The sequence below is a fragment of the Cetorhinus maximus genome, chromosome 1 (assembly GCF_964194155.1).
Source record: "Cetorhinus maximus chromosome 1, sCetMax3.hap1.1, whole genome shotgun sequence".
In the NCBI taxonomy this organism is placed as follows: Eukaryota; Metazoa; Chordata; class Chondrichthyes; order Lamniformes; family Cetorhinidae; genus Cetorhinus; species Cetorhinus maximus.
The window spans coordinates 66,960,543-66,976,838 of record NC_135879.1 but is presented as its reverse complement, the minus strand read 5'-3'; the positions used below and the strand labels follow the sequence as shown (position 1 = coordinate 66,976,838).

General features: G+C 44.4%; 1 protein-coding gene across 1 annotated transcript in view; it reads right to left on the bottom strand.

Annotated features, from left to right (window-relative positions):
* LOC144680621 (uncharacterized) overlaps positions 1 to 16,296 on the bottom strand; it is a 188,906-nt gene that overhangs the window by 38,203 nt on the left and 134,407 nt on the right. Inside the window, exons 14-16 of the mRNA XM_078542247.1 lie at positions 8,322 to 8,361; positions 5,903 to 5,954; positions 2,464 to 2,575 (exon numbers count right to left, since the gene is read on the bottom strand). Coding sequence (XP_078398373.1) covers positions 2,464 to 2,575; positions 5,903 to 5,954; positions 8,322 to 8,361 — 204 coding nt within the window. The remainder of the gene's footprint in view (positions 1 to 2,463; positions 2,576 to 5,902; positions 5,955 to 8,321; positions 8,362 to 16,296) is intronic.

Genomic DNA, 16,296 nt, shown 5'->3' with positions numbered 1-16,296 from the left:
ATAAATATGAACATAGGAATTCGGAGCAGGAGTAGGCCACTCAGCCCCTCGAGCCTGCTCCGCCATTCAATAAGACCATGGCTGATCTGAATGTAACCTCAACCCCGCATTCTTGCCTACCCCTGATAGCCTTTCACCCCTTGTTAATCAAGAATCTATCTAGCTCTGCCTTAAAAATATTCAAAGACTCTGCTTCCAATGCCTTTTGAGGAAGAGTGTTCCAATGACTCACATCCCTCTGAGAGAAAAAATTTCTCCTAATCTCTATCTTAAGTGAGTGACCCCTTATTTTTAAACAGTAACCTCTAGTTCTAGATCCTTCCACAAGAGGAAATATCCTCTCCACATCCACCCTGTGAAGACTCCTAAGGATTTTAACGGTTTCAATTAAGTCATCTCTTACTCTTCCAAATTCCAGTGGATACAAGCCTAACCTGTCCAGCCTTTCCTTATAAGACAACCTACCCATTCCTGGTATTAGTCTAGTGAACATTCTTTGAACTGTTTCTAACGCATTTACATCTTTCTTTAAGTAAGGAGACCAGTACTGTACACAATACTCCAGATGTGGTCCCACCAATGCCCTGTACAACTGAAGCATAACCTCCCTACTTTTGTAATCAATTCTCCTCAGAATAAATGACAACATTCTATTAGATTTCCTGGTTACCTGCTGTACACTCATACAAGCCTTTTGTGATTTATGCATTAGGACACCCAGATCCCTCTGAATCTCAGAGCTCTGCAATCTCCCACCATTTAGATAATAAGTTTCTTTTTTATTCTTCCTTCCAAAATGAACGACTTCACATTTGCCCACATTATATTTGCCAGATCTTTGCCCACTCACTTAACCTATCCATGTCACTTTGTAGCCTTCTTAAGTCCTCTTCACAATTTACTTTCCTACTTATCTTTGTGTCATCAGCAAATTTAGCAACCATTCCTTCGGTCCCTTCGTCAAAGTCCTTTATATAAGTTGTAAAGAGTTGAGGCCCCAGTACTGATCCCTGTGGTACACCACTCGTTACATCCTGCCAACCAGAAAAAGACCCATTTATGTCAACTCTGCTTCCTGTTAGCTAGCCAATCTTCTCTCATGCCAATATGTTAACCACTACGCCATGAGCTTTTATTTTCTGCAATGAACTTTGATGTGGCATTTTATCAAATGCTTTCTGGAAATCTAAGTACAGTACATCCACTGGTTCCCCTTTATCCACAGCACATGTGACTCCTTCAAAGAACTCCAATACATAGAGTTAACCTACTTAAGACTACAAAGATTTCATTAGGACCTACTGAACTGTATCCAACACCCTACAACAAGATTTTCTCCAGGAGTTCTCCCAATTAGTGCTGTAACTTTGATGATTCAAAGATATATCCTGGTTTTATCATTAGGCAAAGAAAAAAAAATAATTTGCAATACACTGCTGCTATGCCTCCCACTCCATTGCACAACAGAGAAAGGTGTTTTCTTTCTGTCCTATATTGATACAAATATTTGCATTTATATAACCCTTTATTTGGTCAAAATCTCCTAAAGTGTTTCACAGAACAAATTATTTCCGATGTACATTAACTGAACTCTGGGCAAAGATTAGGTGCGGTCAGGGTTAAATGAAGAACAAGTTGTCTTCTATTCTGATATTCTAGCCTATGAAGGACATTTATGCTACATTAGTGTGACATTTTCACTTCCTACACAGCTATTCTTTTGGCCTCGTGAATAAGTTTGCCAATTAGCACCAGCTTTTGAGCAATTTTATATAATGAACTCATATTTGCTTAGCTCTCCCCCTGCCGGCCTCTGGCTCTCTCTCCCATCCCCGCTGGAGTCCCGCTCTCCGGCCCCACTGCTGGCCTCCTGCTCTCTTCCTATCTCACACCCGCCCCGGCCTCCCGCTCTCTCCCCACTAGCTTCCTGTTCCCCTCCCATGCACAATCCTGGCCTCTCTCCCCACGTCCAACGCAAGCTTACCGCTCCTCAACCCCAATAGCCTCCTGCTCTTCTCCCTCCCAATCCTGGCCTCTCACTCTCTCCCCCCACTGGCCTCCCATTCCCATCCACTCCATATGCCAACCTCCTGCTCCTCACCCGCTGCTGGCCTTCTGTTTCCCCCCGACTCTCTCTCCCTGCCAGCCTCCCATTCCCCCTACCTACAATGCCGGCCTCCTGCTACCGCGCCCCCACCGCCAGCCTCTGGCCACTCCCTCCCCTGCTAGCCTCCCACTCCCCCCCACACCAGCCTCTAGCATCCCCTCTCCCCTACCACTGGCCTCCGGCCCCCACCCCAGCCCCCCATCGGCCTACCATTCCACCTCCCCCATCACCCCACCACCAGCTTCCGGCTCCCCGCCAAATCCTTTCCCCACCTCACCCCACCAGTCTCCCACTCTCTCCCCCCTCTATATTAGTGTAACATGAGATGCAACATAGAAAAAACATTATCCACACACCTTTTAGATCATCCTCTTCCTCTTCTATATTTTCCTCTAAAGCAGGTGAAGGTGGATAGTTAAAGTCTTCTTTAAACATTTCTACATGCTTTCCATTCAGAAATATATCAATCTGCAAAAAGATAATTTTATCAGTTATAACAATATGTGATGTTAGATGGTGTTTAAATGATAATACACTGAAGATGCTTAGAGTTTGATTTTCCAACTGATACTCCTCAGCACTGCCCACAAGGAGTGCAGGTCAAGGAATTGCAGACTGGCAGCCACCATTTATCATTTTTTTTGCAGTAGATTTTTTATTGCACGCTGAAGTGTTGCTGTAGCATAGAGGCCGATTATGGTATGAACAGTCTTATGTCTCTTTCAGGCTAAGAAAGAGTTAAGTGTTCAAGTTGAGAGGCTTGCAAATGTTACTGTCTCTTTAAAATAAATTAATTAGCTTTACCAATAGTCTCAATGCAGAAAAGTGTGAGGCGATACATTTTGGTTGGAAGAATGTGGAGTGAATGGTATCATTTTAAAGGGGGGTGCAAGAAAAGAGTTCTGTGGGTGTTTGTGCACAAACTTTGGAAGGTGCAGGACAGGTTAACAAAGCAGTTCGTAAAGCTTACGTAATCCTGGGCTTTATAAATAGAGACATTGGGTATAAAAATTAGGAAGTAATGCTAAATCTATATAAACCACTAGTTTGGATCCAGTTGGTGCATCGTGTCCAATTCTGGGTATCACACCTTAGGAAGAGCAAGAAGTCTTTTGAGAGGGTACAGAGGAGATTTACTAGATTTGTTCCAGGAATGAGGAATTACACTTACGTTGATAGACTGGAGAAGCTGGACTTGTTCTCCCCAGAGTAGGGGAGGTTAACAGGAGATTTGATAGAGGTGTTTAAAATAATGAAGGGTTTACATAGAGTAAATAAAGATAACCTATTATCCATGCCTGAAAGGTTGATAATTAGAGAGAAGACTTAAGGTGATTGGCAAAAGAACCAGAGGCAACATGAGGAGAAACTTTCTCACCGAATGAGTGCTTAGGATCTGGAATACACTGCCTGATAGTGTGGTGGATACAGATTCAATAACAACTTTCAAAGGGGAATCGGATAAATAATTGAAGGAGAAAAAACCGCTCTGATATAAGGAAAGATTGCTCTTGATAAAAGCTAGTGCAGACACAGTGGATTGAATGGCCTCTCTGTGCTGTACTGTTCTATGATTATCGGATGTCATTATTTATTAGAAGCTCCCTAATTGTATTTTCCTGGTATACATCATTGTTTGTCACTATAACTCTATCCTGCTTTGAACAACTTGTTACATAATTCCAACGTTTTTTTTTTACTCAATTTAGCTTGGAAAGTACTTCTTTCAATATGATAAGTGTAACCAAGCATTTAAAATGACTTGCCTCACCAGAGTAACCAAACAATGCCTGATGTTTTTCTCTCATACAAGCCCTAATTGATTCCTTCATAGAATTAAGTTATTTAATGCCAAATACATTTAACAGAACTGGAAAAATTATTGACAGTGATTTCACATCTTCCACATAATTTGTAATAAAACATATTTAGGAATAGTACATGAAGCAGGCCCAAAGTGATGTATAGCATTATTTTATTTAAAAGCAAGCCACATAATTTCTTATCTGGTGATGTCAACCTACACCAGTGCACTTGTGCCTCAGTATAGGATGGGTTTATCCAAGTTTCCAAGAGATTGCAAACTCAGACCCCTTCAGCATTTTAGAATATGAATTTGTAACAGAGGACATCTCAGTAATAATCTAGCTGCCTAATATTATGCAGGTTTGAACTGTTGTTTGGCCTCGAATACACTCCTGTAGTTTTCTATTTGAACTTAAATCTTCTTGTGGCCTTCCATTTAGAAAGTGAGCTCAGTGAGAATGCTAGAAACTAAATTGTCCTGTTGGTTCCTCATATAAGCAAAAAGATTGGTGTACATTTAAAATGAGTATCCCTCATCTGACAGATTTGGTTCAGTGGGGTTAGTGAGGTGAGAGTTAAGCTTGACAATAATGCCATTTAAAGAATAAGGAACCAATTAGCAAATCATGCATCATTAATGATATATGAGTGGATTCTCACCTTGTGACTAGAAAGGCAAGGTAGCAAATTATGCATATCTTTGAAGTGCTCAAGAACCACGTGACGTGGATGACAACAAACAAACAAAAACTTCAATAGACAAAATAGTTAATTTCCAAAAAAGTAATGTTAACTTAAATAACTTACGTACATCCTAGAATGTTATTTGAAAGCTTTATGAAGGTCAATTAACCAATTCAACTTTTGGGCAAAAGGCACAAAATCCTGTGTTGAGAACAAATTAAGAGGGAAACCCAAGTGTGGGGATCAAATACTGCATGGGGCAAGATGAAGAGTACCAATTGACATAAAAGGGGCTTACATTGAAGCAAGTCCTGTAGCTAACAATTTAAATATTTACTGGCAAATATAAAGGGGTAGAGTTACTGCTTTGGGAGCAACTTATGAAACATTGTTCCCAAATTTGCAGCTGTTTTGCATAATTTTTGTTTTTGGGTTTCTGCTCAAGCATATTTGCATTATCAGCAAATGCAAAATCTGCCATAAACCAGCACAGCTGGGCAGCATTTTAAAATATATTTTTTTAAAAACAAGGATTTTGCTTTAAAAAAATTATTTGATATATTTAATAGTGGTACAGTTTGACTAATACAGCCAAAAATTTATTTATCACAAAGAATAAGCAGTTTCAATGCACTACTGTAAGTAAGCCAATTTTAAATGACTGGAAATGACTTTTAATCAATATACAGAACCAGTTAAAAAATACAGAACCACTTGCTAGTTATTTGGAGCACAGTGGTTATTTTTTAGTAAATTCAAAAAATACATTTTCAAAAGCTTTTAAAATATAAATATTTAAAAAATAAAATAAAAAATAAATAGTGTCCTTGTGCCCAAAAACATCAGCTTAATTTATGAAGCCTCCTCAAAGGGCCGCAGATGTGCGCAATTAGCAGAGGCTAGCCATGGCAGTGAATTCAATCCTGGGCCATGGCTAGTTTTGTGTGCTTCTATCACAATGTTTTTTTAAAACTAAGACAAAAGATTACGGAACCATGAGTTAAAAGTCCCCAATCTTGGTGTCAGTTACACCCATTTTGCGCGAATTGTACCAAAATATCGAGTGCAGTCAGGCCAGGGAATCAAGGCTTGAACCCACAATCTTCTGACTTGGAACTGAACATGCTAGATGCTTAAATAATCCAAAATTGTATGTAAAATCAGAATTTATAGAAAAAAGGGTCCCAAATTATACACACAATTCACTTGGCAAGATGGAATTTGGGTAGTGTAGGCTCAACATGCTTTTCTGTGGAGCCTCTCCTTTGGCTTGGTATTTTAAAACGTTTAACACTATTACTATACCGTAACATTCTGTTTTGGATGTAAAAAGAAGAATGGCTTCAGAACAGGAGACCTACAAATAAATAAAGAGAATAAAGGTTTATACCAAATTATGAAAGTACAATTTACAGAAGATTTTGTTCTTTTTTAAACCTGCAGAACAATACAATATGAATATTTCAAATTAAAATTATGAAACCAAGAAAAATAATCAAATCACTTCCTCACCGCAACTCTATTTCCTTCTGTGCCCACTCCTGGAAAAAGTATTACCCCAATTCATTTACAACTGCAAGTTCAAAATTCCAACAGTCCAGTCTTTGGTCCGTCATTCAGCACAACATTTCTGCAGTTATTGATTTGCTCTTCCGTACCCTCACCTCCACATTTAAGGTTACAGCCCCCAGTGAAACCATTACTCTCTCTCACCCTGGCCATTCCTCCTAGGACAATCCTCATCTCCTCTCCCTCAAGTCCAATGGACGCAGACTTAAACAGAAATGGCAGACAACTGATTAGCCATTCATCTCCAGATCTAGCCAGAACAATTTAGCAATGTTGAATCCTGTGATTGTTTGCAAAAATTTCAAGATTGCCCTGTGATGCAAAAAGTAACCCAGGGCTTCCTTTCTCTACTGGAAACGGTTTCTTAAACCCTGCTCCCATGATTCTTCTGCCCTCACCTCCAACAATGTGCAAGGAGCCCATGGACCTCTTTGTCTCCAAGGCTGAGACCATTTGATCATCTGCCTCTGCCATTTCCTTTCCTTCCTCTCCTTTAGCCTACTAGGCCAAAGATCCTCTAAAAAGTTCTCCACCCTAGCCCTGAATTCACACTGATCTCTAGTTTCTCTCTCATCTTCCCTCATGCTCTCTCTGAGCTCATCTTATCCATGAGACCAAACTCAAGCTACCTCGATCCTATTCCCACTAAATTGCTAACAACCTGACTTCCCTTCCTGGCTCCCATATTAACTGATATTGTTAATGATTCTCTCTCTTCAGGTATTGTTCCCCCATTCTTCAAATTTGCCCTCATCACCCCTCTCCCCAAGAAACCAAGCCTTGACCCCACTGTCTTTGCAAATTACCACCCCATCTCCAATCTTCCTCTTTTCTCCAAAGTCCTTGAACATGTTGTCACCTCCCAAATCCATGCCCACTTTACCAGGGCTCCATGTTTGAACCTCTCCAATCAGGATTCTGCCCCTGTCACAGTACCAAATGGCTCTCATCAAAGTCACAAATTACATCCTATGTGACTGTGACAAAGGTAAACTATCCCTCCTCATCCTATCTGCAGCCTTTGACATGGTTGACTACACCATCTCCTCCATTGCGTCTCCATAGTCATCCAACTGAGTGGGACTGCACTCGTCTGATTCCATTCTTACCTATTTAATTGTAGCCAGAGAAGTACCATTAGTGGCTTCTCTTCTGCTCCTGCAACATTGGCTGGGATTTTCTGGCCCCATTGTGATGGGATCCACTGCAGGAGATTCGGCAGCCCAGCCAATAGTCAATTGACTTTCGGCTGGATTGGACAATCCTGTTGGTGGGCGGGGCCAGAAAATCTTGCCCGTTATCTCTGTGCTTCCAAGGATCTATCCTTGGCCCTCTCCTGTTCTCATGTACATGCTGCTTCTCGGCGACATCGTCTACATACGAACATATAAAGTAGGAGCAGGAGTAGGCCATTCCCCTCAAGTCTGCTCCACCATTCAATAAGATCATGGCTAATCTGATTGCAGCCTCAACTCCACTTTCCTTCCTACTCCCATATCTTTTGACTCCCTTGTTCGTCAAGAATCTGTCTAATTCAGCCTTAAAAATATTCAATGACTCTGCCTCCACCACTCTCTGGGGAACAGAGTTCCACAGACACATGACCCTCTGAGAAAAAAATTCTCCTTATCTCCATCTTAAATAGGAGACCCCTTATTTTTAAATAATCCTCTAGTTCTAGACTCTCCCAAAAGGGGGATCATCCACCCTGTCAAGTCCCCTCAGGATCGCATATGTTTCAATAAGATCATCTCTCATTCTTCTAAACTCCAAAAGATACAGACCCAATCTGTCCAACCTTTCCTCATCCGATAACCCCCTCATTCCAGGAATCAGTCGAGCAAACCTGCTCTGAACTAGGCATACAAAGAGTTACCTATTCTGGGATTCAATTATAATGCATCTCAGAAATCTCAAATATGGGCACTCTTGTTTTAATGATTGGGGTTTAAAGCTTAAAAAAAATTACAAGTACAATTCACAGACATTTGTGATCTGATGAAAATGTTTACTGTTATGCAGTCAAAAGATTTGCTCTTTAATAGTACTATTTTTTAATCCCAATATGTATTAAAATGTTAGCTGCATACATTTGTGTAATGAATTTCATGTCTGAACTAATCATATTTACATATTTGCCAAGTGGCATACTTACACCTTGGGTCTTCCTCCAACAATTCCAGTTAGACCTGGCGCTGTACAAAACAAAACAAAATATTTGTTTATAATTAGGAATTCTAATTGGTAACTGAAAGCCTTCAAATCCACCTTTGATAGGCCTGAGTTTGAATTGTTTGAGGGAGGAGGGGAGGGTGACGAAGGAGGGAGAGGAGGGGCAGAGGGGAAATCATCCAGTCGCCCCCCAAGGGAGCTGCAGTACCATTAAAAGGCAAATAAGTGAAAAAAAAATTGAATTAATGGTGGAGGATAGAAGCGTGGAGGATAGAAGTGTTTCTTTGTAATAATACCTTCAACCAGAGCAGCCAACGTTATTTTAGAAAAGGAAGACCCTTTTCTTGAAAATGCCAACGTGAAATTGTCTCGACTAACATGATAGAATAGCTACTTGAGAAAGGTCACAGTTGTCTTACAATCACAAAGGGGAAGAAATACTAATTACTGAAAGCACCAAGTTACCTACAGCTTGTTCCCAATTAAATAAATCCATTGATAATGGAATGATCCTCCGCTATTAATAATAAATAAGTGATCAGGATAGATACACCACATTAACAGGGTAGCACTGAACTTTCCTAACTTTGGTTAGCTCCAAATTGATATCGAGAGCAGGGAAGGATCTTGAACGACAAAATTTATTATCAGGGCATGGTGTAAATTATGCCATTTGAGCAGCTCCCCAGACAGCGAGGAGACCTCTCTGGGACAAAAACTCCCACAAACCATCTACTGTCACAGAATCACAGAATTGTTACAGTGTAGAAGGAGGCCATTCAGCCCATTGTGTCTGCGCCGGCTCTCTGAGCATTTTAACTTAGTGCCAATCTCCTGCCTTTTCCCCATAACCCTACACATTGTTTCTATTTAAATAATCATCCAATGCCCTCTTGAATGCCTCAATTGAACCTACCTCCACCACACTTCCAGGCAGTGCATTCCAAACCCTAACTACTCGCTGTGTGAAAAAGTTTTTTCTCACCTCGCATCTGCGAGTTTTTTTGTGCTTTTTTAAAACTTCTGTGAATGAAATCATTGAATTCAGAATGACCTACATAAAGGCACATTCAACCGTACAAACATAGGCTGGATCCAGCTCAACATGTAAACCATCAATGCCAGAAAGTATCTAACAGCCTGAAGTTGTGATTCATATCAGATCCTGCTGCAAAAAGAAAGACAGATGGTGCAAAGGGAGTTTGAGGAGTTAGGTGCTAAATTAAAAAGCCGGACCTTGAGGATAGTAATCTCAGGATTGCTCCCAATGTCACATACCAGGCCAAGTTCGGGAGAAGCAGGTTGAAAAATCAGCATGGACCTATTCAGATGGTATTGATGGGAGGATCCAAATTTCTAGAGCATTGGGAAGAGTTCTGTACAGGACAGCTCTAAAGTCAGGAAAAGGTTTTACCTTAACGAATCCAAGAACACTGTCTTCATTGATAGGATAAATAAAGAGGTGGGGAAGCTGGAATTGTAGGCACAAGATGGAATGTTAAGACAAAGTATAATCAAGAGGAAAAGCAGTCCAATGAGAATGGATGAACATGATATTGTAGAATTGTACAGTACAAAAGGTGATCAGTCTAAATCAGATCTCTACTATTGTTATTATGCACAACATGAATTTGCCAAATGGTTGGGCAAGTTGCTACAACTAGTTTTCAGCAAGTTTTCCATACGCACAGTGAAGGATTCCTTCACCTTTACGAAGACCATACAGGGTTTACATATCGATAGCAATGCCATGTCCATGTACTTGATCGACACCGCTAGCCTACTCACCAATGTATAGCTCAAGGAAGCCAGGGACATTTGCACTGTGTCACTATATCATGGCGATCTAGACACGCCACCATTGTCTGACTCCGTATTCATTGAACTTAAGAACTCAGCAACTTGTGCAGTTGAATTCAGTTTTAATGACACCATGTATGCCCAAATAGATGGTGTTGCCATGGGATCCCCTCAAGGCCCAGCTCTCACAAACATCTTACTCAGTTTCCACGAGAAACATGCCTTCAATGGAGTGACACCTAACCTCCTACACCTTGCATTTTTCTGATAATATTTGAATCTGCAGCTGCACGTAAGATTCAAATATTATCAGAAAAATGCAAGGTGTAGGAGGTTAGGTGTCACTCCATTGAAAGCATGTTTCTCGTGGAAACCGAGTAAGATGTTTGTGAGAGCTGGGCCTTGAGGGGATCCCATGGCAACACCATCTATTTGGGCATACATGGTGTCATTAAAACTGAATTCAACTGCACAAGTTGCTGAGTTCTTAAGTTCAATGAATTTCCTGGCATGTCTTAATGGGCTCAATCCTGTACTCAAATTCACCTTTGAAATGGAGCAATCAAACAACGTCCCTTTCCTCGACGTGCTAGTTGAGAAATCTGTCAAAGGGTTCTCTACTACTATCTACTGCAAGCTGCCTTCACTGGTCAATATATGCGTTGGTATTCTTACAGTTCCACAAGCAAAAGATTGGCCTTATCAGCAACCTTGTGAATAGGGTCTGAGCCATTTGCTTACTGTGCAAGCTTGATGATGGAATAGGGCGCATCAAAGCCATACTGTGGGATAATGGCTACCCTGATCAGGTCACTGCTCACTGTATATTGCATAAACTCATGAAGGGCCTAAGGCTGCCACTTTGAGTCCTGAAAAGTGCCCAGTCTAACTCAGATTACCCTGGGAGGATAAGGTATCTCAACAATTTGAGCAACAGGTGAAGCTAGCTGTTTCACGCTGCTACTATGCAGTAGCAACACGAGTTGTATTCTCCACTCTCAGGATGCTGTTGTCAAGCCAAAAAGACGGTCTGTCGACCGCAAATAAGTAATGTGGTATACGAATTTCAGTGCCAATGTGATGTCAGATATGTAGGCCATATGTCCCAAGGATTGGTGGATCATATCAAACAGCACGTTCCTTTGGCTGTTCGCAACAGGCAGAGTACAAATCATACCCAACCAGACTGTGCTTGCAAAATTCAAAACATTGGCTGGAATTTTCCAGCCCCATTGGCATCAAGCATCATGACTGGTGGAAGGGGGGGGGGGGGGGGGGGGTGCAACAGGCCAAAAATTGGTTTTAGGCTGTTGTGAAACCAGATTGCGATCATCCGCTTCACCCATCAATGGCAGGCTGCGTTTCCCGCTGCCGCACGTCGGGAACACCATTTTAATACATTTGCATCTAACTATAAGCACGGCTTGCCAGAATCACCCCCACAACATCAAATTTACCACCCAAATTGGTGTGACTTCAGAACGGCGTGCTTCACAACTGCCTTTAAAAGGGGTGCACCTGGTGAGCTGAACTTTGAGATGGGTGCTCACAACCTTGTGCAGTACTCGCGAGCATCGCCGTAGAACTTCAAGGGTGATGCCCTGTGCATTTGCAGTGGGCACAAACAAGTTGCTTTTTCCTGGTTGGCTTTCAGTGCAGTGCCAGGGTGAGGGCTCCAGTGGGGTGAGGCCAGGGAGGACTGGGCGAGTCAAGGCAGCACAGACTGAAGGAAAGACTCAAGCACATGCCAGGGAGAGTGGGGGGAGGAGGGATGAAGGAAGTGACCACGCACTTGGAAAAGCTTGTCCAAAGTGAGCATTCTTCAGCAGCTGAGGCCCATAAGATTTTCTACCCACTCAAGCCATGCAAAAGCGTGAAAGTGCCACCAAATGCTCCAGAGCCTTTCACCCCTCGGGTGCAGACTGCAAACTAATGTACATTTTAGGACACAGCAGATCAATTGGTCGTCTGGGCAAGTTGTAGAAGCCCCTTGTGAAAGGTGGTCATGGAACAGTCACTGGTGGAGGCGTTCACAGCCCTTGCAATGTCTTTATTAAGGTTTGGGCCAGTATCCATTATAATTCAAGTTAATAGTGCAGCCTTGCAGTGCGGGTTAGGAGAATGCCTGCACCTGAATTGAGAGCACAGCATGCAGTCCAATGGGCAAAGCTGCTGCTAATCGGTCAAATGGAGTGGGGCGGAGGTGGGTAGGGTTTCAGACAGCCAATGAGCACACTACACATTGGCTATCCATATGTAAAGGGGCCTTCAGACTTAAACAAGAGAGGTTCTTAGGACACATATGTTAACCCACATGCCTCTCTCTTTGATCCTGCAGGAGAATATCAGGATCATGGAGCCTTTTGGAGTGATTTAACGGTATGCCTCATGGTTTACAGGGACCAGAGAAGTAAAAGAAGAAAGCGGTAGAGGTGCCTGGGTCAGCAAAGGGAGGAACATCTCCCTCAACATAAAGGGGCGACAGGGCCTGCTGTGCACGCAGCTGAAGGTCCACTACGAGTCACCACTCACCACTCGCTAGACCCAGGGTTTATAGATGATACCTGTCATTCCTGCAGATGACTGATAACCAGTGATACCGAAGACTGTGCATGTCTAGGGAACTGGTCAGTCGCAAATGCCACTGGCTGCAGGATTTGGCATCACGGGGACACAGAGGGCATCGACTGGCAGTGGCTGTGAAATTCACTGCGGCGCTCAATTTTTATGCCAGTGGCTCCTTCCAGGGCTCCACAGGTGACCTCTGTGGGATTTCGCAAGCCTCCATGCACAAGTGTATCCAGGAGGTCACGGAGGCCATTTTTGCAAAGGCACAGAACTTAGTGCATTTTGCTCGGGATCAGGAAAGCCAGGAAGCAAGAGCGCTGGGGTTTGCTCAGATTTCAGGTTTTCCACAGGTGCAGACTACATTCATGTGACGCTTAGATCTCCATGGCAACAAGCAGACAACTACGTCAACTGCAAAAGCTTCCATTCACAATGTTCAGCTGGTGTGTGACCAGCACAAACACATCCTGCAGGTCTGCGTACAATTCCCAGGGAGTGTCCACGACTCCTACACCCGTAACAGGTCTCAGATCTCTGACATTTTCCAGAGTCTAGAGAAGCTGCAGAGTTGGCTCCTCAGGGTCAAGGGCTGCCTACAGAGGACGTGGCTGATGATGCCCATGTGGCAGCCTCAGACTGCAGCAGAGCAACAGTACAACGAGGCTCATACTGCAACCCGGACTTTGGTGGAGCAAACTATAGGCATTTTGAAAATGAGGTTCTGGTGCCTGGACAGGTCTGGTGAAGCACCGCAATACCGTCCCCAGAGGGTGCAACGCATCATTGTAGCTTGCTGCACGCTACACAACCTGACACTGCAATGGAGGGAGCACCTGGCTGCGGAGGAGATGGATGAGTTGCACGTCTCCTCCAATGAGAAGGATATCACAGGGGATGACGATGATGAGGTCCTCGAAGGCGAGGATGCCGGCGAGGAGGCCATCGTACTGGCCAGATGGGGCAGGCATGCTCGGAAGGCGCTCATAACTGCAAGATTTGTGGAGCATGATGACGAGGTGCAGTGAGGACAGTCCTGACATTCTCACCTTGCATCTGTGAATGTTTGACTCCTGTGTCCCTGATGGCAGCGCACATACCCTCAGTGCTCAGGCTCATGTCATGGAGACAGAGCGGAGACCCTAATAGTCACTAGATTCCAGGATGATGACATGCAGTGAGGACACTCCATAGATCTTCACATTGCCTCTGTGAATGTCTGACTCCTGTCTGGCTGAGAGCAGCTCACTTGCTGTCTGTGACCAGGATCATATCATGGATATGCAGTCGTGAAACTTTAAATGCACCTGATCCTTTGTCAGCCTTCAGCACCTGACCCCTTCAGGGGCACAGCGTCACTAGACACAGATGCTGAAGAGATGGGGGCCAACCCCACTTTAAAGGTGCTGAGAGCACACAGAGAGAATGACAGAACTCTGTGACGCCTGCCCACGACATTCTGGCAGCAATGACAAGCACCATCGAGATGCAGGCATCCCTAATGTGACCAGTGAGTGTGAAGTTGGGCCATCACTTTGATCTGAAGGTTACACACTGTACAGGGAAGAGGCCCTGGACTGAAACACTTGCCTTTATCTTGTGCAGGAACCAAGGTTTCACATCTGAGTGACACAAACACTGCTCATCATAACAAGGAGCCATAGGCAAGGAGTCATTCTTGGGAGTTTATTTACAATGGTGAACATTATGTATAATTGATTAACACCCTCGCCCAGGCTGTACAACTACATCTTCTTAAACTTCCTAACCCTGCCGCTACATTCTGCTGCTCTTCCGACATCCACAGCGGAGGTAGAGGCAGCCTGCTGACTGCTACATCCTGCCTGTGATGACCTTGATGGGCGCCCTCTGGAAGGCCGAGACCTGGAGGGCCCTGGCCTGCTTTTGGGGTCCTGCTGTGTGGCAGTGGCACCCTCCTCAGCCTGTAGAGCTGGAGCTGCTGGGGTCAAAGGAAAAAGGGATTTGGATGAGTTGGACACTCCAGGAGTCACCTGGGTGGATGGCCCCATGGTGTGCACCTGCTGATCCCCTACCCTATGGGTGCCCAAGGGCCCTTGGCTGACTCCTTGAGGAGAAGGGGAAGCTGTAGTGAGATCAAGCAGCCCTGCACCCCTCTCAGGTACACACTGTTGGAAGCCAACTATGGCATCAGTGATAGAGTTCAGCCCGTGCAGCAGTGCAGGACCAATGTCCTGGATCAAGGTTTCCATGGCAGCCGCCATCCTACCAGCATTGACCTCAGTGCATTGGCATGCTGGCGCTGTCACCTCAGACTGAAGGCGGCTAGACTCCTCCATTGTGCCTTGCAATCTGAGGAGTGAATTGGACATCCCTTCCTAATGCTCCCGAGCTTGCCTTTGCAGCTCCAGCAACTGAGGTATGACCAAGTCTGGAGGCACCTCATCTGGCTCGGATTCAGCAGATTTCTGGCCTCTAGCAGTCCTCAGGATGCCAGAAACCTGGGAAGTTCCTGTCGCTGCTTGCTGTGGATCAGACAGTGCAATGTGCTCACTAGATTGTGTCTCTGAGGCTACTCTAGAATTAGCTCACATCGAGGTGCGTGTCACTGTGCTGGTGGAGGGTATGGGTGAGCGCTGTGATGCGTCTTCAATTAGGGTGTCATCAGATTCTTCTTCTGAGGTGCCTTCGGGGCCTGAGTCGAGGACCTGGGTCATGGACCCCCTCAGATGCTGCCCAGATGTGCCTGTGAACACAAGGAGAGATAATTAGTGCATGGCAGGGGACTGCGGAACAGGGGAAGTGACTCACAGCATGGGTGTCCGATGGATGTTTCACAGCTGGATCCTCACTTGGTTGCCCACCGCCAACCTCACCATCAGCACACTAACGGTCCAGATCCATTTTGTTGTGTGCCAGATTGTCCTGCATGAACAGAGATGGAGACAGTATAAGCAGGACACCTGCCAGGCCAGATAATAAGGATGCATGGCATGTGTAGGTTGAGATGGGATAAGGACACAATCCACAGGGCAGATGAAGGTGTGTGAGAAAGAGTGAATGGTGATTTCCATTAAACTGGCAGTGATTGAGATCCCTGTGGATGTGTGATGGGCATGTGAGTGTGTGAGTCGAGAGTGATGAGAAGAGTGATTTACCTTGGCGGAATGAAGGAGATCATTCATCCTCTTCCGGCACTATATGGCTGTCCTCTTTTGCAGGGTGTTGGTGCTGACCACCGCTGCCATTGCTTCCCATACTAGGTTGGTGACCTTGCTTGCTGGTCTTTGACCAGAGTGGGGGTAGAGGACTTTGCAGCCGGCCTCCACTGCCCGATGGAGGCATCGCTAAATTTGGGGGCAGCATGTTTCCTCCCTTTGGCAGCCGTGACTTTCCAGCAGCTTCCAAGGCCTTAGAGAGAGCTAGCTCTGTGCAAGGGTGCCCTTTACATATGCGTCTGGATTCCGAAGGCCTGAGTTGACAGCGGGGTGGGTGAATCAATGTCTTTCCAGGAATGCATTATTAATGAGGCGGGATGCACAGTGAATGGGATGAAATGGCGTGAAAAGCCGCAATTGTAGTCAGCGGGTTAAATGTCCTTTTTCTTGGCCTCT